Source organism: Musa acuminata, chromosome BXJ2-3 (assembly GCF_036884655.1).
Source record: "Musa acuminata AAA Group cultivar baxijiao chromosome BXJ2-3, Cavendish_Baxijiao_AAA, whole genome shotgun sequence".
NCBI lineage: Eukaryota > Viridiplantae > Streptophyta > Magnoliopsida > Zingiberales > Musaceae > Musa > Musa acuminata.
The window spans coordinates 39,572,982-39,597,454 of NC_088340.1; the positions used below are offsets into that span (position 1 = coordinate 39,572,982).

At 38.1% G+C, this 24,473-nt stretch overlaps 2 protein-coding genes across 8 annotated transcripts; both read left to right on the forward strand.

Annotated features, from left to right (window-relative positions):
* Positions 1-721: 721 nt before the first annotated feature.
* On the forward strand, positions 722-11,604 carry LOC135585608 (flap endonuclease 1-A-like). Of its 2 annotated transcripts, XM_065100769.1 has the most exons (18): positions 722-958; positions 1,056-1,172; positions 1,372-1,430; positions 1,574-1,633; positions 1,766-1,819; positions 1,912-1,960; positions 2,098-2,145; positions 3,546-3,611; positions 3,911-3,961; positions 4,042-4,161; positions 4,235-4,319; positions 4,863-4,955; positions 6,498-6,579; positions 10,206-10,314; positions 10,405-10,465; positions 10,554-10,596; positions 10,671-10,725; positions 11,325-11,604. In XM_065100769.1, exons 1-18 carry the CDS (start codon positions 947-949, stop codon positions 11,394-11,396), a joined length of 1,236 nt encoding a protein of 411 aa, XP_064956841.1. In that variant the 5' UTR covers positions 722-946; the 3' UTR covers positions 11,397-11,604. The 2 variants fall into 2 exon arrangements, with proteins under 2 accessions (XP_064956841.1, XP_064956842.1); XM_065100770.1 differs by lacking the exon at positions 4,863-4,955 and having other exon boundaries at positions 725-958.
* A 1,167-nt stretch (positions 11,605-12,771) lies between these two features.
* Positions 12,772-24,110, forward strand: LOC135585406 (nuclear pore complex protein NUP98A-like). 6 transcript variants are annotated; one of them, XM_065100775.1, is made up of 13 exons: positions 12,772-12,965; positions 13,077-13,256; positions 13,499-13,777; positions 15,715-16,308; positions 16,552-16,779; positions 17,275-17,903; positions 18,045-18,132; positions 18,207-18,267; positions 18,723-18,861; positions 19,030-19,146; positions 19,310-19,493; positions 22,476-22,538; positions 23,185-24,110. In XM_065100775.1, the coding sequence occupies exons 3-13, from the start codon at positions 13,537-13,539 to the stop codon at positions 23,883-23,885; spliced, it is 3,045 nt and encodes a 1,014-aa protein (XP_064956847.1). In that variant the 5' UTR covers positions 12,772-12,965; positions 13,077-13,256; positions 13,499-13,536; the 3' UTR covers positions 23,886-24,110. The 6 variants fall into 6 exon arrangements, with proteins under 6 accessions (XP_064956847.1, XP_064956848.1, XP_064956843.1 ...); XM_065100776.1 differs by having other exon boundaries at positions 13,077-13,227; XM_065100771.1 differs by lacking the exon at positions 13,077-13,256.
* The last annotated feature ends 363 nt before the right edge of the window (positions 24,111-24,473 follow it).

Sequence of the window (24,473 nt, forward strand, 5' to 3'; positions counted from 1 at the left end):
GCTCTCTACAAGCGGGCACATCAGGCAACGGGAACCTTCACTATAAAAACCCTCGCACTTCGAGAAAAAGGGGGGGAAGAAAAAAAATCCCTAAGACTATCCACTGACTTGATCGTGAGGGGTCGGATTGAGCTCTCCCAACCCGACCTGTGTGCAGGTGCGAAGACGGAGGCCTCCCACTAAACGCTCAAGCGAGGAGCCCCCTCCCGGAGGAAACGGTGACCTTTTCACGATCGAACCATCGCAGTCGGCCACTTCAGCAGTCTCGATGATTATCCCAGGAAGATCCCTAATCATTTAGACACGAACGCAGTTGCGTCGACCCCGAGACCATGAGGTTGTTTACACTAACACATGTACTTCTTATAATTTAGTATATCATGTCATCACCTCTTATTATATCATAAAAAAATTATATTGGAGCAAGATTATCTTTGACTATGTTGAATATCTAAACATTAACTTGATATATCCAAACATAAATTTTTATGTCATTGTAATCATTTTCTATCTCTCTTTTGTTCTTTTTTTCAGAATATAAAACTATAATAATTCATAAAGCACGATTACAAAAGAGTCAAAAGAGAACAAAGAACATCAGCTTACCATCTAATATTTTCAGAATTGACTTCTGTTTATATGTACACGTGCACATAAATGCCTGTGTATTTACTAAAATGTCACGTGCGGTATGCTGGTTCTTTGCTTCCGGCTCAACTCCCATTCCTTCGAATTGACTAGTTAGGGTTCGTCGCGTGCTCAATCCGACTCGTAGGCGTATGCGGAGCAGCGGCGGATCATGAGGACACAAACGCAGTATAAATGAGTCAGTGACGCGGGAAAGGAGAGAGCAGCCCTCCCAGGAGCTTAATTTTCCTTTTCCTTCTCCTTTTGATCGACCGCGGTCTCCCACTCTGGGCTGGTACCCTTCGACATTGTCATTGCCATGGGAATCAAGGTTAGGGTTTCGTTTCATTCCGTCTATTGCAGTTGTTTCTTGGCATCCTCACCGCGACCGCGGTCTCCTACTCTTCTTTGCCTGCTGTCCCTGCTAGGGTTTGACGAAACTCCTCGCGGATAACGCCCCCAAGGCCATGAAGGAGCAGAAGTTTGAGAGCTATTTCGGCCGGAAGATCGCGATTGATGCCAGCATGAGCATCTACCAATTCCTCGTCCGTTCCCCATCTCTTGGCCTCATTCCTAGTGTTTCTCGTTCGGAACTTATTTGGATTTGCCATTAGCATAGAGCTGCTTGTTAGATGAGTTCTAGGGTTTTGGGTTTTGGCAGATAGCGCCTGAGATTTTTAGCTCTCTGTTTTTTCCCCTAATCTTACGCGAATTCATGGTTTACAGTCATTTTGTTTCTTATAGATTGTCGTGGGAAGAACGGGTATGGAAACCCTCACCAACGAGGCTGGCGAAGTCACAAGGTTACAAAGCATTTCTTTAGTTTTATTCTTCTTTCCGTTTCTTTATAAGTGACAAGAAAAGTTTGAATCTCGATAAACATTTCTATTCAGTGGGTTTATTTATTTCTTCTTCTTGTTCTGACGTTTTGTTTGGTCTAAAAAAGTCACTTGCAAGGGATGTTCAATCGAACTATTAGATTATTGGAGTCGGGAATAAAGCCAGTGTAAGTCAGCATTTAATCTCAAACACTATCCTTTCATTTTCTTATTTTGAATACAGTTATTCCAGTTCTTTGGTTTTCCTCGAACTCTTGATTAAAAGCATCAAGTTTCTGTTTTTGTGGATGTGGTGCCAGATATGTATTTGATGGTCAGCCACCAGAATTGAAGAAACAAGAACTTGCCAAGAGGCAAGTCTTTGCTAATCTGCTATATTCTTTTTTCTTTTATTTACATTCTCATGGCTGAATAATGATGTTCTCTAAGTTTGTTGTGATTTTAGATACTCAAAGAGGGAAGATGCAACCAAGGATCTGAACACAGCAATAGAGGTAAGTGCTTCTCCATAATGGTGCTTTCTTACGACCTGAGATGTACTTTATAGGTTGTTTCTTTTTCCCCTCATGCTGCTTCTGGTCCCTCTTGTTCTGTTTTTAACCCTTTTAGGTGATGGCTTCTACCATTGCAGACTGGTGACACAGAGGGGATTGAAAAGTATAGCAAAAGGACAGTGAAGGTAGTTTTACATGTTTTTAGTTTTCAACAGATGATATGCCGTGAGGGTCTTGTTGACAACTTTTTAGTTCTAAATGATATTGATATTTACTTGTGTAAACTAGCACAAGGAAGCTTTAAGTTGTTTCTTGCTGATGTAATCCAAATATTTCAACCTATTTTTTAATATGCTTTTGGAAGAACTATCTGGGCAGCTATTAAACACTATATTACAATGCAATGCTTGTCTGATTGACACGGGGAAATGAATACCATTAGGAATATGATGTAGTTCGTATTCAAAGTGAATAAGCTAATTTTTGGTTAGTGTAATGCATTTGACATCTGAAAAAGCGAACTGCAAGCATCTCGTTGCTATTTTATAATTGCTTTCTATTTCTGTTGCTCGTTTCGGATGGATGTCCAAAGTTTCATCAAAATTGGCTGCATTTCTGTAAGCTGTTTATGAGATCAGGCTGTCCACCTATTGGTGACATCATGGTCTGCTTTGGCAGTTAATCTGCCTCAGTCTTATGTTACTTATGATTGACTTATATGTGGACAAGAACAACCAGAGATGGTACAGGAATTACCATTGGTACCACTCTTACAACAACCATTTCTTCCATAGTGTTTGTACAGAAAACAAACAAGAAAATATTGATGTATAATTATTTGAATCAACAATCCTCAATTACATTTATAAAGGACTCAATATGTTCGATCATTAAGTTTTTCCTGACCTAGTATTCATAAAGTAGAAAAGTTTAATTTTACATCTTTATTATGTTTAAGTAAATTGGCCCATATAGTGAAAATATGGATCTGGGTCAATAAAAGCCATTTCAAACTGCATATAATTTAAAAGATAATTTTTTTACGACCAATGTTTGTGATGTGACCAACTGGCAAGGTAAGTGAACAACCAATAATGTAGGCAATCTGACGTGAACCTAGACTTTTTGTTCCCAACTTAGCTGACTCTTGGGTGCAGTTGTTTAGGTGGGATTTGGGATTGAAGATGTCAAATTTTATTAAGACACAAATAGGTAAATGGAATGTTCAAGAGCTGTTTCGAATTCATCAACATAAGAAGCTAAAGAAAGATAAGCAGTCTGATAAAGTAACAAATTTAACTCCTATATATTTGGCAAGAAGAGGATAGATGGATGTATGACTTGTTATTCAAGAAATCACGCGTAAAATGTATCAAGTTCGAAAATTCAGAATTTTAGACAGTATCAGCATTGAAGAAGTATTTATTAGTAGCAGTCATCACCAATTATTAGGGAAGTCAGTGCTGACAACTGTTTAGTTAATTTGAACTGTAATTCTGCAAAACTCTGAGTATACCTTGTACTTATGCACTAATTTCATGATGATTTTTGGTTTTGCTTGCTAAAAGTTTCCATTTTTTGACAGGTAACTAGACAACATAATGACGATTGCAAACGTCTCTTAAGACTTATGGGTGTGCCTATCATTGAGGTAAAGTTACTTGGTTTAAGTTGCTGTTTGTTGAATGATTGACAGATGCATTCATACACATACAGGATGAAGTATTACAGCATATCAGGGAGACTTGGTTTTATTGTTTTGCATTGTCCATTCATCAAGTTATCTTTTTCTCCTTATTGCATGATGAATCAAGCTCAACAAGCACTGCTAACGATGACAATGTCCATTTGGCTTGGCATATGAGCATTTTTTGAATAGTTGCATGTGTTTCCTTAATTGATTTTTAAGCCTTGTTTCAAAAAGCTAAGCTCTCACTTTTTATTCCAAAGGCACCTTGTGAAGCAGAAGCTCAATGTGCAACTCTTTGCAAAAGTGACAAGGTAACTGATGCGCTTCCATAAATTTTATTTTATTGTGATATCCTAAACATATTTTCATCTTTTTTAGTCTTTATGTCTAGGTATATGCTGTTGCATCTGAAGACATGGATTCTTTAACTTTTGGAGCACCGAAATTTCTTCGCCACTTAATGGATCCCAGCTCCAAAAAAATCCCTGTTATGGAATTTGAAGTTTCAAAGGTATGTTTATTTTAAATGACAAGACTTTGGTTAATTGAACTACGAGTACACAGATCTCATGCTTATGTTTCAGGTTCTTGAAGAGCTAGAACTCAGCATGGATCAATTCATTGATTTGTGCATTCTCTCTGGATGTGACTACTGTGATAGCATAAAAGGTAAGATGCATCTTGCACATATTGCACGTTAACAGTGTATACAACACAAGCCACATGGATGCAAATATTTGTGCAGATTGATTGACAAATCATCTTATAACTAAAGTTTATGTTTCCCATGTTTCTGATATCCTTGGTCATGATTCTTGATTCCTTTTCGATAATATTTGTTGGACTTCTATGCTTAGGATGATGAGTATACTTTCTTGCATATGATGTTGTATTTAACCTAAAGAAGGGAAATATATAGAACACATAGAGAATGTATTGAACAATCTCTTTTTGTTTAGACATAGTTGTACTTGTAAATCTCTAAAAAATTTCCAGATAATACTTGTCACTCTTTTAAGGTTATTCAGACATATATTGAGATATAGATAAGACTTATATCACATCTCTCAAGTTTTGATTCATAATATGGACACATTGATATAGGACATAACATGCATATACATATATATGTCCAGCTCTTTCCAGCTATGAAAATGTTTTTAGATTGATATCATCTGACCCACTTTCAGTTCTAATGGCTCACTATAACAGTGCAGTATAGGGCAATTAGTGGCTCAGTGTTGGAAGTGCCAGCAGCAATTATTATCCGAGGACCAATATACTCTTTGTATCATTGTGACAAATGTAATAAAGTTCCTTTTTTCATATCTTATTTCTGAGCTTAAACTATTACTAAATAAGTGAAGTTAGAGAACTTGCTTAAGGAAGTCTATCTATACTATCTTATTCAATTTAGCCACTGGATATAATATTGCAGATGAATCCACATAAATATCACCAGGGACACACTAGTGAAGAAGTATGCCTCATTTGACATTGTCACTGGCAAGAGGGAACAAGAATGACAAGGTCTTACATTGAATGTGGTACCAGCACTAAACAAATGGGAATGTTTTAGATGTTCTGCTAGTTTTAACATCCATTATGTCTATTTTAAACAAGGCTATTTTGTCCTAAAATTTATTTAGCTATAATTAGTCTTCCTAAAATTTTGTCATCACCCATTAGTTTTTGCTTTGTGGTATTGTGATCTACGTTCACCATGATTCAGTTCAATGAAATAATAAGTTAATAACTATAATAACTATAATAACTAGGCTTATGGCCAGGTGGCCCACACATGATTATATATTTGTTTTTATGCACATTTTTCTGCTTGTGCATGTGCATGGGTGTGGCATGTGCACATACATGGGTTTGCACAAATAGGAATGACAAGGTGCACATACATGAGCATTTCCAGATTCAAAGCAATAAATACCCTCCGATTTCTTAATCAACCTTGGTGCCCTTTTACTCTTGTGATGTAAGAATCTAATGTGGTGCACCAAGTAAATGCAGGTTTCAATTCATGGAAACCTCGAGATAGTCTTTTTCTTTTTTGGGGTTTTTGAGCTTTTGCCAGGCATTCTCCGAAATTTGGTATTTATCGACATACCAACACATGGTATATTGGTACATTGCTATGGGTTCGGTTCTTGATACCAGTGTCTGCCGTACCGAAGCATACCGTCCGTACCGGTCCGACAGGTACTCGGTACGCGGACTGCCCGGTACCGCTACAGTACTACAGTACTACACTGTAGCACTGCTACAGTATACAAAAATAATATAAAATTATCGGTACACCAGGGTGTACAGCTCGGTATGCCCTGGTGTACCGCCCGGTACACCGGTACCATACCGTACCGAGCCCGGGTCGAAACTCCGGTACGGTACGGTATGGCGAACCTTGCTTGATACCTTGGTTAGGTCTAACCATAAATATTTATCTCTAGTGTCTATTTTGGCTAAATGTCTCCTTTATATATTTAGAAACCCCAAGCTAGCATAAGCGAGAAAAGGTTAGGGACTTGGAAACTTATCTGATGAAGTTTCTTATTTTTGTTAAATTTTCTCGTATGACATAGTATAAAAATACATCCTTTTCTCAATTCATGCTCGAGTTATATTCAAAGAATCTTGATGTAAGGTGCCCATTCTTAATTTAGAAAAGTGTATATGAGCTCTAGAACAGATTATTACTTCTTTTGGTATGCTTGTAATTTTAGTTTCATAATGGATTTTCCATCATTATGCATGTGATACATTCAATTCTTTCTGACTTTATATGTGTTGAAGATCTGTGCTAGATTAGATAGCTGTAAGTAATTGCTTTTGAAGCAGGTATTGGAGGTCAAACAGCTTTGAAGCTTATTCGGCAGCATGGTTGCATAGAGAATATCTTGGAGAACATAAACAAAGAAAGGTAGAGAAAGATTAAAATTGAATCTTAATCTGTTGAGATTGATGCCAGATTATACCCTGATCTTATGATATTTATACACTTAGCTGTAAGAACCATAAAGCACAGGTATTGATCGTCATGAAGTTTATTCAATCATATTTCTTAAAAATGGATATTTGTATTGGTTCTTTTATTGTTTATAACATACTCAGAATGAACAAGTTTGCTGTTGAAAGAGTAGCCATATGCATCTATTATGTGTGTCAAACATCCTTGCATTTAAGACAAACATCCACCAAACAAATGCTGATTTCATCCTTTGTTCTCAGAATTTTGTGTGTCAAAAATGTCTTGCATTTAAGACAAACATCTATGAAACATGCCAACTTGATCATTTGTTCTCAAAAATGGTGGTTCTTTGCCATTCTTGCTGTATGAGTTTGCAGATTGCTTTGACTTGACTTATAGGTGGCAATTGTGATGATATATCTTTTAGAGGTGTTTTGCCTACAGACTTTGCTATTGTTGTCTTCCATCTCAGATTGCTCTGATGTTGCATTCTACTTTGAGGGTTCTTATTCTGTTAAAAAAATAAAAACAAGTGTATCGTGGTTTTTCTTGTCTCATTTTACAAGAACCAGGCGTAATACTTTTATGGGAAAAGGTTTCTTTGTTACCATTTCTTTTCTTGTATATTGTCTTAATAGACAAAACCTTCATTAAAGGTTTCTTATAATATTTGTCATTATTATAATACCTGAAACATGCATATTTCACCGAACTTCACCGAAGTTGGTTATATATGATAGTGGAAATTTATTTTTTGAAAAATCATGAAACATAAGTTTATGTGTATCTAATTTTTTGCTTATTCCTTTTGAAGAGGATAATATATGCATATAAACTAATGCTTTGGATGAATTTGTATGCTGTGAGAGCAGTTCTTTGGTGGTTAGTCCATCTTTCGGAGTGCTCAGGATGTATAGTCATCAGCTTAGGTCATTCCTGCCATGTATAGGATTGACTTATTCTTGGAAATTAGATTGTTTGATGGTAGGATTGAGTTTTGTGTGTGTTATCAATTATTATCTAAACCTCAACTTCCAAGAATTTTTTGGCTACAACTAGTATGTATGTACACATGATAGCCCTCACTCAAACAATTAGGACAATTGGTGCCGGAGCTTTTATTTTGTAATAATGGTTTAACTTTTAGTTTACACTTGTGAACTCTAAGATAACAGTCCAAATTTCAAATTTTCCTTCTTTTTGAAAAAAATAATTTATCTCGTGTTTGTCACAAATTAGTTAATAAAGCTATTTAAAAAAATCATCATCATGAGTGAAACTCTGTTTTTCCTGTAGTTTCTTATTTCTGTGCTTATTAGGTGTTGTCTTTTGTGCTATATGCTTTTTTCTTTCTGGATCTTGTTGGCCTTTATATATTATCCAGGTAATTCTAAAGCTTCTGCCTAAACTTTATGTATGTTTACTATGTTACAGGTAATTAGTTGGCAAAAAACAAGTTCATTTTCTTCAATAATGAGTTAACATGCCATCAGTATCTGAACAAGGAAATAACTACAGTAAATTTGCTACCACCTTATATTATCTTGTGCTTCTTGGCCATTTAACTTGGCAGGGCTCAAACCTATGTATTAAAGTTGTATTCATTAGCTAGCATATTGAAGACTTAGATCCTGGGTTTTGTTCCCTTTTTTTGAAATGCTTTGGCATGCCCATTAGAGAAGCCACTTGCTAAAGTCCAGTGCAAAAGGATGTACTAGTCAAGGCTAAGCCATAAGCCAAGTTTGTTATGACTTGAGGAACTGGCTGATTTAATAATTGGGTGTAGCAGGCGTTCACCAACATATTTAGTCCATCTTACTATTTCCTGACGTGTAGATCAATATTGTTATGTTAGAAGTACATCACTGAGATGTCATAATCTCCTACGTTAGATTCCTGACATCCTCGTCAGGATTCATCATGTATTACATAATTCTTCTGCAAATGCTCCTGATGTCTCACGGGACACCATTTTCGTGTCTACTAATTAGTGATTAAAAAAGGCGCTCGGGCGAGGCGAGGCGAGGCCCGAGCGCCTCGCTAATCTCGCAGGCGGCGCGGTTCAAACAGGCGTCGCCTGGGCGCTCACCCGAGCCCAGGCGCTGGGCGCCTGGGTAAACCAAGGCGACGGAACCAGGATTTTAGGTCTGGTTCAGTCTTGGTTCGGTTGGTTAGTTGGTTCAATCGAACCAACTAAACCGATATAACCCTTACCCAACCCTAACCCGCTACCACTCCCGATCTCGCTGCTCGCTGCCGTTGTCGCTGCTCGCCACTGTCGCTGCTCGCAAACGCTACCTCTATCGTCGCTCGCGCCTCCCGCTGCTCGTCACTCCTGTCGCCGCTCGTCGCTGTCGTTGCTCGTAAACGCTGCCTCTGTCGCCGCTCCTGCTCCCGCTGCCGTTGCTCGCCGCTGTCGCTGCTCGCAAACGCTGCCTCTGTCGCCGCTCCTGCTCCCGCTCCCGCTGTCGCCGCTCGCGCCTCCCGCTGCTCGCCGCTCCCGCTCCCTTTCCCGCTGCCGCTGTCGTTGCTCGCCGCTGCCACTGTCGCCGCTCACGGGAGCGCCTGGGCGAGCAACAATAATTATTTAATTATAATTATTTAATTATAATTACAATTAAATAATTATAATTGTTTAAATTATTTATAATTTAAACAATTATAATTATAATTGTTTAAATAATTATAATTAAATAATATAATTATTTAAAATTTTAAATAATATATTTTTATTTAAAATTTTAAATAATTATATTTATTAATTATATTATATATTTTTATATTTTAGCGCTTCGCTTCGCTCGGGCGAGCGCCTAGCGCCTCGGGCGTTTTTGGACCTTGGCGCCTTTTGGCGCCTAGCGCTTTTTAAATCACTGCTACTAATGCCATTTTAGCATATGTTAGCTTACACCAAGTGGTGACTTATCTATCAGTCCTGGTTGAACTAGATCCATATATTCTTCCCTCATTGAATGCTTCCTAATAGTACCTATCTTTATTCTCTCCTGCTTTCAATTTTATTTGAAACCATGTGTACCTGAATAATCTTCTAGCCTATTAATTATTATGCCAAAATGCAAATCATATATGCAAATCCACTTTCTTGTTATTTCTTGTTGTGGAACTGTTGTTGACATCCCCCAACTATTATGTTATCGCATGTCACCCTGTATCGCATAAAGTTACTTGTTATTGGACACTTCAGTTGGCACCAACACTTAATGTGATTATATATTCTTATTTATAGATATCAATTCAAGCTTGTTCAAATCATGTATATTATGTATCTGCAAGATTTGGATTTGGAGATGATGGCTATCTCCACTTGTGAGTTCTTTGTCTCAATTCAAGCTTGTTCAAGGCGATTATGTTGCATTTGTCCTAAGCACACCTAGGCCATGCTCATCACTTTACATATTTGCATGTAGCATATGCATGAATGTCAGCTATGACATCTTTAGTTGTTTTAGACTTTTAGTTAATGAAGGTGCAAGAGGCCCACCATTTCTGGAGACCCATTGATTGTATTATGTCTTTGAGACTTCACACAACTTCATAGCATGCACTTTCTATTGCAGGTACCAAATACCTGAGGACTGGCCATATCAAGAAGCTCGTCACCTGTTCAAAGAACCTAATGTGATTATGGATGTACCAGAGATGAAGTGGACTGCTCCAGATGAGAAGGTAACTAACGAAAATAATAAAGGTGCTTCCGATCCATATATTAGACATCTTGGGACAACCTAACCAGGCATTTCTGTTTCTCATACCTAGGGTCTTGTGAACTTTCTGGTGACTGAGAATGGTTTCAACAATGATCGAGTTACAAAGGCATGTATTTTGTGCAGTTTGATCATTGCAACTACCCACGAAATAGTTTTCTCTGTACTTAGCTATTTGGTGTGTGTATATTTTCTAGGCAGTAGACAAGATTAAAGCAGCCAAGAATAAATCTTCTCAAGGACGGTATGCTTTCTATTACTTTGTTAACTGAAGTTTTATTTTGCTTGTGATCAACAAGAGCACTTTCATTTACTCAGGCTGGAGTCGTTCTTTAAGCCTGTTGTAAGTGCATCTACACCACCTAAAAGAAAGGTAAGTGCCATAGCCACCACCTCTCTCCTTGCATCTTTTTCTGGTCTTCATGGCTGTCAAAAGAATGAGTAATAGTTTCTCTTAGTAAATGAGTTATGCTGTGAGTACTTGAAATAAACTTCAGGAAATCCAGATGATGGAACATTTACTTGTCTTATGTGACTTTGCCATAACTGTCTTTAAAAGAATCAAGGAAGTCGTGAGTCATAGGTAGTGTGAATTTGCATATTGAATGTGAAGGCCTGTACTGATGCCAATTGTGTATCTGCTGTCAAAGCGGAGTTTGTAAAGAACAAACCCTTGTTTTTCTTTTTCAGGTAACTGACTGACCAGTGAAACCACAAACAAGCTTAGATAAGATATTTAGCCATTATAAACATATGAGATATATCTACATGTTCAGATAATGCACAGAATTGGGACAGCTTAGATGGCCTGGCAAATGGTTACATGCGAATCCATTGTTCTGTTTCTGACTTGATCGATCATTGCAAAATGCTAATTATTGTTCTTAACCTCTTCACAGCATATTTGGGATTGTTCTGCATGTTAATGATAGAAGTACCTTGCTGAGAACATTGCTGAATTTCTTTTGTCAGGATTTGGAAAAAGTGGCCAAAGAAACTTCGACGAACAAGAAGTCTAAAACCGTGGGTGCAAGAAAGAAATAATTGGAAAATTCAGTCTGTGCTTAAACATAGCATCTTGTTGACTGAGCGGACGAGAACCATTTTGTTGGTTCGTATTTTGCCGATCCTATCTGCACTACGGTTTGGGCTTTTATGATACGACTCGGCCGAACCTGTTTACTAGTAGTTCTTAATGGTAGATGTAGTTATGTTAATTTATTAAATGTGTTTCATGGTTTATTTGTGCTTATTTGCTGGCATCTCTCTTCCGAGCTACGATATCATGGGACATCAGTGGTCAAGTGATCGCCTGCATTGCCGAGAGCTGCGGCTAAAAGGTATGCTGCCGTGGCTGGGCCTGTAGTACACCATTCATATTGCCACTTTAGTACTTAAAAGCATGCAAACTTTTGGGACGATAACTCGATGAGATGTTGGTATTGCTTTTTGCTGTCCTTTGCGCAGGAAAATACTATAAAGTTGACTTATTGTGCAAGCAATGTCCTCAAGAAAATACTATAAAGTTGCAAAGAATAAAAACAATTTATCTCTGTTTAATTACTAGCCCTAGTGACTAATTTTAATAGAAATCAACACCCCCTTCCCCCATCTGCTGATCAAAGGAACCATATGGATTTAATTACTAGCCCTCTAAGACTTTACTTTATATTATTTTCCTCATATTTATTGGACTTGCTTCTATACATAATATATGCAGTTACCTCGAGAAAATAATAGGAGCAGTAGTTTTTCTATTTCCAAAACCATCATGTTTTATCCTTTCCGAGTCGACCACAAGACGTCTATAATTAGTACTTTCAAGTTCCAAGGATTCTTGCGTGTCCAACCCTTCGGTTGTAGTTCAAGTATGTACCAAATTGTTTTAGCAAATGAATATTCCATCAATAAATGTTGCCGTTCATCACTTTCATCTTCACACACAACACACTTCCATTGGAATAATGCCCACTAAACTTAGCATTTAATAGGTAGATAGCCGATTAAAATACGTCGTCCAATCAAACACGTAAGCCTTAGCTATAACAAGAATATCCCAAAGCTCCAGAGAGACAGAGACATACTGATCCCTCAAATTGATTGATGCACTTTGCATCAAATTTCCAGATGTTTCATCGAGTCATCTTTAGTGAGGCGGTGAAGGTAAGCTGATGGCGTTATTATTCTTGAGCCACACGTAAGGGCCAGAAGTGGAAGTCCCCTACTGCGGTGGGTCCCATTCGCTCCCAACCACGTCATCACATGTTACGCTCCGCTCCTTGATCCTTTTCCCCGTCATCAATCCTTACGCGTACAGCGCGTCTGACGTTTGATTTTGTTTTATCTTTAGTATTTGTTTTATTTTTATTTTTATTTTACTGCGTTGGCCTCAAGCTAACTCCATAAGCCAAGCAACTTCTCGGTCAGACAGTGTGTCCTTATGAGTAGTGCTTTTGGAGAGAGAGAGAGAGAGAGAGGGCGGAAAGAGGCCTTCCGACGAAGCGTCAGTGGTGCGCTCACTCCCTCTTCCACCTTTCCGCTTCTGCAGAACCCTAGTCGTTCTTCTTCGATCGAGGAGAGGAGGATTCGTCACCATGTTCGGCTCCACCAACCGTACGCGTCCGATCACATTCTCTTCTTCCCGTGCTCGTATACGTTCTTTTAGGTCCTTTTTCTCTTCTGATTTTGGGTTCTGTCGGAGGGATTCTGATCGGGTTTCCAAAGATTACGCTACTTGCTCGCACCGACTCGTTCGAACCGGGTCAATGCCACATGATGTGAAGATTTCTTCTCAGAGTGATTCGGTGGGAGGATATCGTTCTTGATCGGTGGTGTTTTCGTGGGCTCGATTTGGTGGTAGTTTGATGGTGTATTGGTTTGTGTGCCCTTCCAATTCCTTGTAGGGTATGTTTGTAGGGTTCTCTAATTCTTGCTTTAGCTTGTACTGGTATGTCGATGCTCTGTTTGCCAGGCCGCCTTGTTCTCAAGAGTTCATATTGTGGCTCGCTTAATCGTCTTTGTGCTTTATTTAGCCTTCAGTTGCAAATTTTATTCTCTCTACCGTGGAGTTGTTTTATCTCTTGTTTTGATTTATGTTGTTATTTCTTCTCTAGTTCTGAAAAAATCATGCTTAATTTGCTGTGCAGCTTTCGCTCAGCCTTCTAGTCCATTTGGTTCCCAGTCAATGTTTGGGCAAACAAGCACCAGTAGCACTAATCCGTTTTCCCCCAAACCGTTTGGAAGTCCAAATCCTTTTGGTTCACAGACAGGGAGTTCGATATTTGGTAGCACATCTACTGGTGTCTTTGGACAGCCTTCTACACCTGCATTTGGTGCTTCTCCGTCTCCGGCTTTTGGGAGTCCCATGCCTGCTTTTGGGGCATCGTCCACTCCTGCATTTGGCAGTTCTTCCTCTTCCTTTGGTGGTGAGTATATCTCGAACAGGCAATTATTAGTGTGGTCATAATCAAATCTTTTGGTATTGGTTATTAACTTTTTGATGCTTTTGATTTAATTCATGGAATCCTTCATAAATTTGTTTTTTGCTTGCTAGCTAACTTGGTGTTGTACATGTCAAGTTTAGCAAGTAATTTTCTACATGGTATTCCTAGTGCCTCTTTGGTTCAAGTATCTGAAGAAATAAGTGAGTTATTCTGAGAATAAGCTAATCGATGGTGCTGTTTATATCTGGATGTTCTGGGGAACGAATGGTGATCTTTGTTCTCCATTAGAAGAGGAAAAAGTAATTATGTCATTTAAGAGCTCGGTAGTCTGGTTGACTAGGACTCTTTACCAGATGATCCCAGTATTGAATCCTGCAGAAAAAGCTACCTTTGGGGGTTGTTACAAAGTAAATGCTTATTTACTCACTTTTTTTCTTTAGCCATTGGGCTTTAAGAATTAGGTCTCCCAGTGCATGCGTGACTAATATTTCTGCGCTAGCTTTTGATAGACTATTTGAAAAAAAACATAGCTTCATTCAAAAGGAGAATCTTAGTCTGGAATCTGGACACCTCTAAGGAACGTCAAATTTCATTTATTGTTTCTGGAGTCTCCGTCTTAAGACAGGTCTATGACTAATAAGATATTTGTTTTTAGTTAACAGCTAACACTCTTCATATAAAGATTTGATCTATATATTATGGGAATCTCATTGGTCTCTGTCTGTGCTTGTATTACGTGAATGCCACAGGCTTTGTTATATCATACAGTCTTCATTCGTGAAGTTCTCTTTTATTGCTGCTGATTGGACTGAAAATGTTTATTTGAGTAAGCTGGATTTTATATGATGTCATCGATCTATTTACAGATAAGTCTAGGTGAGATGATGATGAGGATCTAGCCTTTTCATGAGCAAGTTGTCATGTCCCAGCTCAATGAGAGAATTAATCCATTAATTTTATGAGCCTAGAACCATGTCACTGAAAATGTTAAAGCCTTGTCAATGGTACTAGGTCTGTTTAGCCATAGATACATTTGTGTTCATCCTGACACTTCCAATTTATGATTAAATTGGGATGTCACAACATCCGTCATTTAAGCCTTGATCTCTTGATTAAGCCTAACAAAATCAGTTCTGGTGGGTAGTACATGAGATCCAAAAACTAACTACATGTCATGATATGCTTGTAGCCATGTTAATGATTAGTCCTTTGTCTATTTGGATCACCTAATCATCCTAGTGCTAGGTGCTCTGGTACCCATTTTGACAACGCAGCTAAATGCGAGAGAATTGACTCATTAACTTGATGAGCCTAGAACCATATGATCCAAAATGTCCATATGCTAGTGTTAATGATAGTAATCTCATATAGTACGGTATACAACCATGTTCATCCTTTCACTTCAATGCGAGACTAGATCAGGGTGGGACTAAACCAGGGTGTCACACAACTAATTTCTTAGTCTTCAACAAGGCCTTGTGCTGATTAATACTTTGCTGGGAATACTATGTTTGGAGGATTGGTGCCTAGGTTATAACTCCATGAAAGTTCTGCACAATCTTAGTTTTGTTGATTTGGAGTTTTACCACATAACTGAGCATGCATTTGTGGAAGACTCTTGGGTGGTAATATTTGGCAGGAAGATCCAATGGATTCTCTTTAGATGACTGCTTTTATATTGATGATCTTTTATGTAAATACGTTGTAGCTGATTTGATACCACGGATTTTCATTGCAAGTCCTGTTAAATCTATACTCTTATATGTTATAGCCGGATACTTTCCAATTCATTTCATAGTGTGCCCTGTCAATACTGTCAGATATTTGTGTGCCATGTTCTCTGATATGAATCATAGTGCTTACAAGTGATAGGGTTTAATTATTTGCTTTTCTATTATTGTTCTGTGACTCTGTCGCAGGTCCTTCTTTGTTTGGGCAGAAGCCAGCTTTTGGGAGCTTTGGGTCATCTTCCAGTCTATCAAGTCCTTTTGGTAGTACATTTCAGCAGACACAACCAGCATATGGGAGCAACCTCTTTGGTTCTACCTCACCATTTGGTGCATCTAGTCAACCTGCATTTGGTGCTACTACTACCCCAGCTTTTGGCTCTGTGACCACCCCTTCTTTTGGTGCCACAACTTCACCAGCATTTGGTGCCCCAAGCATGCCCGCATTTGGTACTACAACTCCTTCATTTGGCTCAACATCGGCACCACTTTTTGGTACCACAGGAACTTCTTTTGGGGCTTCAAGTTCCCCAGCGTTTGGTTCAACAATGACACCATCTTTTGGAACTCCAACTACCCCTGTGTTTGGATCTTCAAGTACACCAGCATTTGGTGCATCTACTGCTCCCACGTTTGGGTCTCCTACGGTTTCTGCTTTTGGTGTATCCAGTGCTCCTTCTTTCAGTTTTGGTTCCACCGCTTCCTTTGGCCAGTCAGCATCTGCATTTGGAAGTACACCATTTGGAGTGTCACCATCTCCTTTTGGTGTTCAGAGTTCCCCATTTGGTAATTCTTTTTTTCCTTCTATCCAAAAAAATTATACTCCTTGAGGTCAGAATAACCTGAAAAGCATGTCTGTGTAGTAATTATTTTGAATTTCTTGTTTATATCCTATAGTGCTCTGGAGTACGTTTTTAAGTGTACTCATTTTTCAATGCCCTTCTCTTGCTCACCCTTTTGGATCCCTTCCTATTGGTATTCTTATCACTATTCTGAATTTTGTTCTCCCCTCGTGCTAATCTTTTGCAGGTGCTCAGGCGATGACACCAACATTTGGTAGCCCAGGTTTTGGACAGTCAGCATTTGGGGTTCAACCTGGAGGAACAAGAGTTGCAGCATACAGTCCAACACCTGACATTGATGGTGGCACTGGTAGTCAGCCTGCTGGCAAGCTGGAATCAGTATCGGCGATGCCTGCATATAAGGATAAGAGTCAAGAGGAATTACGATGGGAAGACTATCAACGTGGTGACAAAGGTAAGAACTAACCCTTTCAATGTGACTCTTTTCTCAGGGTATGGCGAACTTGCATAACTTCTATATTTGTCTGTTAGTAAAGCTAATATTTCTTTTTTCATATTATTGCACAACTCCAAAGTTCATGTTAACCGGGTGATATCTTTTTCTTCTGAAAACGGCAGTATAAGTGAGGTTCTGAATCTGTTTAAACAAAAAATTCTAAAGCTGAAAGTTCTGTAGGTAGCGCGACAACCCTAATTTGGCATGTAGATCAATTGCTTCCTTGTTTCCTGAGGCAAAAAAATTAGCATTTTGTGGCTCAAACTTTTGTTTCCTCGTGAGAATTTGGCTTTATGTATCTTTCTCTGGTAATTGTATGTCCTAAAGCATTCTTCATCCTGGTTGGGGCTATTCTCCATAACTATTGTTCTTCATTGTCTTAATGTTTATTTCTTTTCCCACAATTTTCTGCTTCTACTATTGACTTGGTCTTTTTTGTTTGTGATCTTATAGGGGGCCCAAATCCTTCTGGACAGCCTGTAGGGCCACTCAGTTTTTCTTCTCCATCTCAACCCAGCCCTTTTGGTTCAACCGGTGCATTTCACCAATCTGCTGCGAACCCCTTTTCCTCCACAGCACCTTCCAATCCTTTTGTTATTAAACCTCCTAGTTTTGCTTCATCTGGATTTGGTTCTACATCTACTTCACTTTTTAGCTCACCATTCACTACATCCTCATCAAGCCCTTTTGGTTCCACTTCTTCCACGGCTTCACTGTTTGGTGCCCCTACTGGTTCTGCATTTGGTGCAAGTTCAGCATCCTCACCTTTTGGTGGAGCAACAACTTCTGCCTTTGGTTCAACTTCACTTTTTGGCTCCTCATTATCAGGGTCAAGTTCTGCTTTTGGGACCGGCCTGGCCTTTGGCAACACTCAACCGTCTGGGTTATTCCAGTCTTCTGTTTCACCCTTTGGTCAGACATCATCACCTTTTGGGCCAAGTACTGGATTTCAGCAAACCTCCTCTGCTTTTGGATCAAATCTTTTCAGCACTCAATCCACTGGTTTTGGGGGGAGTTTATTCAGCAGTTCAACACCGTCACTGTTTCCTTCAAGTACTCCTGCTGGATTTGGTCAAACAGCTGTAAGTAATATTCAAGTTATGCTGGCTTGGTCAGATTTTGATATACATATTACATATACATGTATGCTTACATGTAATAAATTTTTATACTTGACTGGCTTGCATTATTCTGTAGTTGAACTTACTGCTTGTCTTTTACAGCCTTCTCTGCAGACACCTTTTCAATCGGTACCGGTAGCTCCAACATCAAGTTCATTTTCTTTTGCCAACTTTGGTCAGGCATATCCAAGTATGTTTGATGAGTTTTTCTTCTACTTGTTTTTGTTATGTATTGCATCTTTTTTCTTCTTTCTGGCATTTCAGCCTCTTCTGGTGGCTTTGGTGGCATTTCAAATATCTTCAATCAAGGCATCTTTGGACAGTCGTATGTTCCTTTTCTTCTGCTGTTCTTTTTTCTCCTCAGATTACCGCTTTATTATTGTTGTATTTAGTTTTTAGTTGCCATTCCCATGTAATTATGACTGTTTTGGTTCTTTATTCAAGAGTTTCTAGAATGGTACTAAGTAAAAGTGAATAGTAGCATATTGTGGTAAAATATGCTGTTAGCTGTTCTGAACATCTCTTATATATTGTTTACTACATTGGAAGTGAGAGTACCGGACAACAGTTCACTTTTCCTATCTTTTGTTCCAAATGCTCAAGCTAGTATGTGATGTTTAGTTGTTATCCAGTAAGGCAAATGAACAACCTGTGGGATGTTTTTTTTTCAAGGGACAGTATGTAAGGCTTCATGAAAATGCTGCTATTAGTCCTGTCTTATTTCCTAAGTACATGTTTTGACCTTTTCTGTCTATATCCTGTTCTTTGTCTATGAACCAGTGCTTCTAGTCAATCCAATATGGTCATGCAACCAGCACCTGTTGCAAATCCTTTCGGAACACTTCCAGCAATGCCTCAGATGTCAATTGGTCGTTTGGGCTCCACCCCTTCAATTCAATATGGAATTTCTAGCATGCCTGTAAGTTTTTTTTTCCAAGACAGGGAACACTGTAGGAAAGTACCAGAATCTTTCTTGTGATTGTACATGCTGTGATTTTATCATTGATTTGTGCTGTTATCATATATCATGCTTCAGAGATTCATTACGTGAATTTTAAGTTATTAACAACTTCTTTGCTGTTAACAGGTTGCCGATAAGCCTCTTCCAGTAAGAACTTCTCCATTGGTGGTTCCTAGACACAGATCTCAAAGAAGCATTAGGCTACCTCCAAGGAAATATTCTCCTAAAACTGATGGCCCAAGGGTGAGAGATTGATATTGCGACAACTTACAACAATAATAATTTGGTTATAAGATTTTCAACAAAAAGAATTATTTGGTTATGAGTTAATGAAATGTAAGTTTGAAAGATGTCCTGCATTATATTAATCATTTTTCCTGAGGAAAAGTCACTATTTTTCTAATAGCAGGTGCCTTTTTTTTCTGATGATGAAGACACACTTTCAACACCCAAGGCAGATGCACTTTTCATTCCCAGAGAAAACCCTAGGTCACTGATTATTCACCCAAAGGAGCAATGGCCTTCACGAAGCAGTTTGGGAAAAGAAAGTATCTTAAAAGGTGGACCAATTAATACTGCTAATGAAAATGGTAAAATATTTCCTGCTCAGGTTGCATTAACCACCTAATTACTTTGAATTCGCAACAAGATTTTTCTGCAGAAATTTTTAACATTATACACTATTTTAATAGCGTCCGATATATTGTATGGTACAGTTGGTTTGATTTGTTCTCATTAAGTTGGTTATAAAACCTTTTTTTGAGGTAAAAAAGGAGGATTAGTATTTATTCAATATGGTATTATTAGAGTGTCTAACCTTAGTGATTCTTGGATATATAAGAGCAATTTGCTGTAATTGTCATTTGAGTCGTCACTTGGATAGTATGCAAATGTATACACCATTTCATTTTGCATTACTTGTTATGATTGACTTTTGACTTATTTTTCCTTACAACGTAAAAGCATGATTAATGAAATTTGAAGGAAGAAATTACGAGCTGATGCTAAGCTGATCAACAACACATTCAATTGTAGAAGAGTATAAGATTATAGGCTCACATGTGCAGCAACCAACTGGCTCATGTAAAGAAGAAAACAAGTTCAGCGATACATTAGCAATTTGGGTGCTTCGGAGTGTTCTGTGATGACCTTATTTTCATTGAAGGTCCGTGTGCTTTTAGGGTTCCCTAGAATCTTTATACAGGTTTTAGAGTGACCACTGACCAGGATCTCCTTTGTGCTTATGTCCAGAAACTGGAAACAAGGTGCAGATGTGAGTCAGAAAGGAACTAATCCAATAACTTGCAGACCAGAAATGAACTGGTCTACAAAACTATAAGGCCTTGAAACTGGAGTTACATATGGCAACTAGCAAGAAAACTGAAATTGTTTCCCTTGTAATTTTCTTGGGATTGTACTACTAAAAAGTTCGACTGTAAGCATGTTCTAGGGTGAAAAAGGATTTGGAACTTGCAGGAGTAAGAAAAACAAGGACCACGTCGATTGGTCAGTCTCTGAATCTTTTGTCCTCTAAAGCTATAAAAAATAGATTTTAACGCATAGGGGATACTTATCTTTTCTTCAGCAAAAGTATAAAACTTTAAACGAGAACTATTGCATGCATTTTCACAAAATTTGTATTGCACAGTTAATGGCTGAAGCTAGCATAACTTTCTCAAAGTACAATCCTAACTTTTTTTTTATGGGCCACCTTATCCCTCTTGATAAAATTGTTTCTGTAAGTTGTGTCCTATCTTCCTATCTCAAGTGTTTCCAAAGGTTACAGATCAGGATGGTTAAGTGCCAGAAAGAGGCCATCTTCGTTAAAATTGTACCCAATTGTTATTGTTGCTTTTGCTGTAAAAAGTGACTGAAAGTAGTTGGATGTGAAATAATTCCTCGCTCTTGTGGGTGATACTAGTCTTTATAGCGCAAAATCATGTTCGTTGATGAAGTAGTAGTAGAAGCATCATTTGATGTGAGATGCTCCCTATACATATTTTTATTTAATACTATCTTTTCCTTCTTAGTGGTAAAGAGGTAAAACAGAAGGCAAGTAATGACAGTTATTTTTAACATTGTGTGTACAACATTTAATAAGCCTCGTGATCAAAGTTTCTGTGCAAGAAAATTGTGATATTGATCCAATAAATTCGACATTGAGAATTCTTGTGGCCTAAAAGTTTGTGGATCGATCAGACTCAGTTGTAACTCATGGCTAATCCTGGTCGACTCCAGGCAGTCACAGTGATCTTAGTCTGGATTATTCCTTACTGATTTGAAAACTTTCCACTCATATCCAGTCAGACACAATGGATATTGACCACCTGTGGGCTTACAGCCCACACAGTGGCAAGATGATGGTGTGATCTTCGGATTTTCTAGTTGGTCTTCATTGTAAATTTCCAAATTAAATTCCATTGATTTTCCTCTACTGCATCTTCAATGGATCTCTCTAGCGCACCAGCAATATTTACAATTGTTTCTTACATGTCAATGGCTTCATATGCTGTACATATTAGGGTTTAATATTTATTTCTTGATTACACCATTCAAATTCAGAACTTATTGTTTATAAGTTAATCTAGCAACAATTCATTTTTCATATTTTCGCTAAAGAAGTTATTTGATCTTTAGACTTATAAGTTCTTCTAACATTTACATAATCTGGAAATATTTCTTGTGGAGAACATTTAAGATATTTTGCATTATTTTAAGTACTATGCTATGATAGAGAAGCTTCTGTTCTTAATAAGGGAAACCATAGCAAATGTAGTCTTAACTAAACTGTTTAAAGGATATAAATGATGTCTGTGATTAGATTGTTGTGGTATCCGGTGGTCTAGTAAGTCGATGGCGACGGTGACATCTAGTTGACTTTGTGGCAAACATTAGAAACCCAATGATGATGCTGGGCAGAGTAAGTCTGGCCTATCTACAGTTCTGTACAAGGCACTTCTGTGAATCAATGCAATGATGACTTCTTATTTAATTTATTAGATGAAGACCGCAAATATTCTTTCTTTTGAAACTAGGATGGATCCAATATGTCAGGTGCAAAAGGGATCTCATATCATTTTCTTGAAGCAGGATGAGTCTAAAAATATAGTGCTGTTGTGAGGGGGCATGTTGGGACCATCATCCTTGCATGCTAATGCTTATTCAAGGAGAAGATTTTATCTTGGATTTCTTTGTTCATTCTGTTGCAGAGTTTCAATTTCGAGTCTAGTTATTGGTGAGATAATGATATGTTAGGTAGTTAACGTACCTTTGCTTGGAACTTTTGTCTTACATGATATCAAATTTGAAGATGTATTGTGTAACTTCAGTGCTCACTGTGAGTGAGTTGTTTCCTTGTCCTGGATCTTTGTAATTTCTATCAAGTGATTCTTTAAATAAATATTAGTGTTGCACATCAGAAGTGTTCCATCAAATTCATTTCACTAATACTATTTGCTGAATGTTTGGTCACTCTCTATGTTGCTCCAACTTGAATATTTTTTCTGTTTGATTGTAATAGCCTTCATTCATTTTGTTACTCCAACCATGTGTAACAATGATTCTTTCTTCAGGTAATGTATCAGAAAAGCCATTTGCTCCAACTTTTAAAGAACCATATGCAGGTGACAATGATGGTAAGTTCATTTCATCTATTTGTCTTTTTTGAGAGACTATTGGAAATTCCTGTCTTCAGCAGAAAAGGAAATTCCTTAGTACTAGTATCAAACAGGCATTACAGATGTTTCTGTTTGAATTCCTCAATGGTTGGAGAGCTTAGTTGTAAATTGTGTGGGTTTAAATGTAGTTTGTGTATATTTGATAATATATAGGGCCTTATTTTTGACTTGTCATCTTTTTTATGTTGATTGAAGGCAATTAATATAGTGCTAGTTATTATTTTTGTGATACCAATTGCCATGATCTGATAATACCTGCTAGACCAATAAAGCACAGATTAATCTTTAGTCACATGATCCAAAATGATTAATCAATTACTAGTAGTACTCCCAAGTCCCAACTAGGTTCCTACATTATTCTTAGCCTAGCATCTCTAGATGATTAATCAGGTCACCAACAAATTAATAATCTGGATGTATGCAGTTCAATTAAAAACAAATCTTGAGTGGACTTTTTCTTTAGTTGTCTTGGATAGATTTATTGATAGTTTTCTTTGACTAGTCCTAGTATTATATGCCTTCCTTAAAACTTCTCTTTTGGGGTGAATTATTAAGATAACTATTTTCAGATTCTCATTTCTCACCTGCATTTAAAATGATGCAGAACGTGGTGCTGAGAACGGTCACACAAGGGAGCAAATTGACATGGTTATGCCACTTACAGAGCCTTTGCATGAGACAAATAGAACCGATGATGATCAGCTGCCGAAGGGAACAGACTCTTCATATGTGAAAATATATGGGCAGAGGCCTGGTGAGGCTGCAACTGCATACAAGCACGATGCAGGCATGGAAGCTCTCGTGCCCAAACTTCGCCATGCTGATTACTATACCCAACCTAGCATCCAGGAACTGGCTGCAAAAGAACTTGCAGAACCAGGCTTCTGCTGCCATGTCAGAGATTTTGTGGTTGGCAGGCACGGGTATGGCAGCATCAAGTTTTATGGAGAAACCGACGTAAGACAGCTTGACTTGGAGTCAATCATCCAGTTCAACAACCGTGAAGTGATTGTTTACGGTGATGACAGCAGGAAGCCTCCGGTTGGGCAGGGTCTTAACAAGCCGGCTGAGATAACTCTTTTGAATGTCAAGTGCATGAACAAGAGGACAGGGCAGCAGTATACAGAAGGCCCCAAGGTCGAGAAGTACAAGGAAATGTTGACACAGAAAACTCAAGAACAGGGGGCCGAGTTCATATCGTTTGATCCTATCAAGGGGGAGTGGAAGTTCAAGGTCATTCACTTCAGCTGTTATGGGTTTTTGGTAGATACCGAGATATGTAGGAATCGTGCAGGTCGTTCCTAGCCTCGTTTTCTACATTTTCTTGCCAAAGTGAAAGCTTTCTGTGGATAAACATGTATGACTAGGAGATAGCATAGTTTATTGTCCATAATTCTACTCCTTTGTAGTTTATTGTCCATAATTCTACTCCTTTGTATCGCCTTTGTGTATAGGCTCCTCTTTGATGCATGTGTGTACAGGTTAGCCTGCTCGTTTTGGAATCACCCTACTGTGACAGCCATCAACTGAGATCGGTGTGCTATGCACCCAAATACTACTTTGGAATTTGCTCCTCTCTTATGCATGTATGTATGTATGTATGCATTCACTTTGGCAATGCACAAGGCATCAGATTAAAGATCTGTATTATAAGATATGAACATAAAGATGAATTGATTAATACTAAGGATGTGGAGTGAGATAAAAGAAATATTGATGTATTTTATTGAAAATAGTGAATGTTTTAAAGGGTGAATTATTTAGAAAAACCTCTACGTTTAAGAATTGTTCAGCCAGTGTCTCAAGTTTTAAAAAAATCTTATTGTATCATAGTCATGTGAAAAATTTATTTTATTTATAATAAATTTTTATTTTTTATATTTGAACTTATCG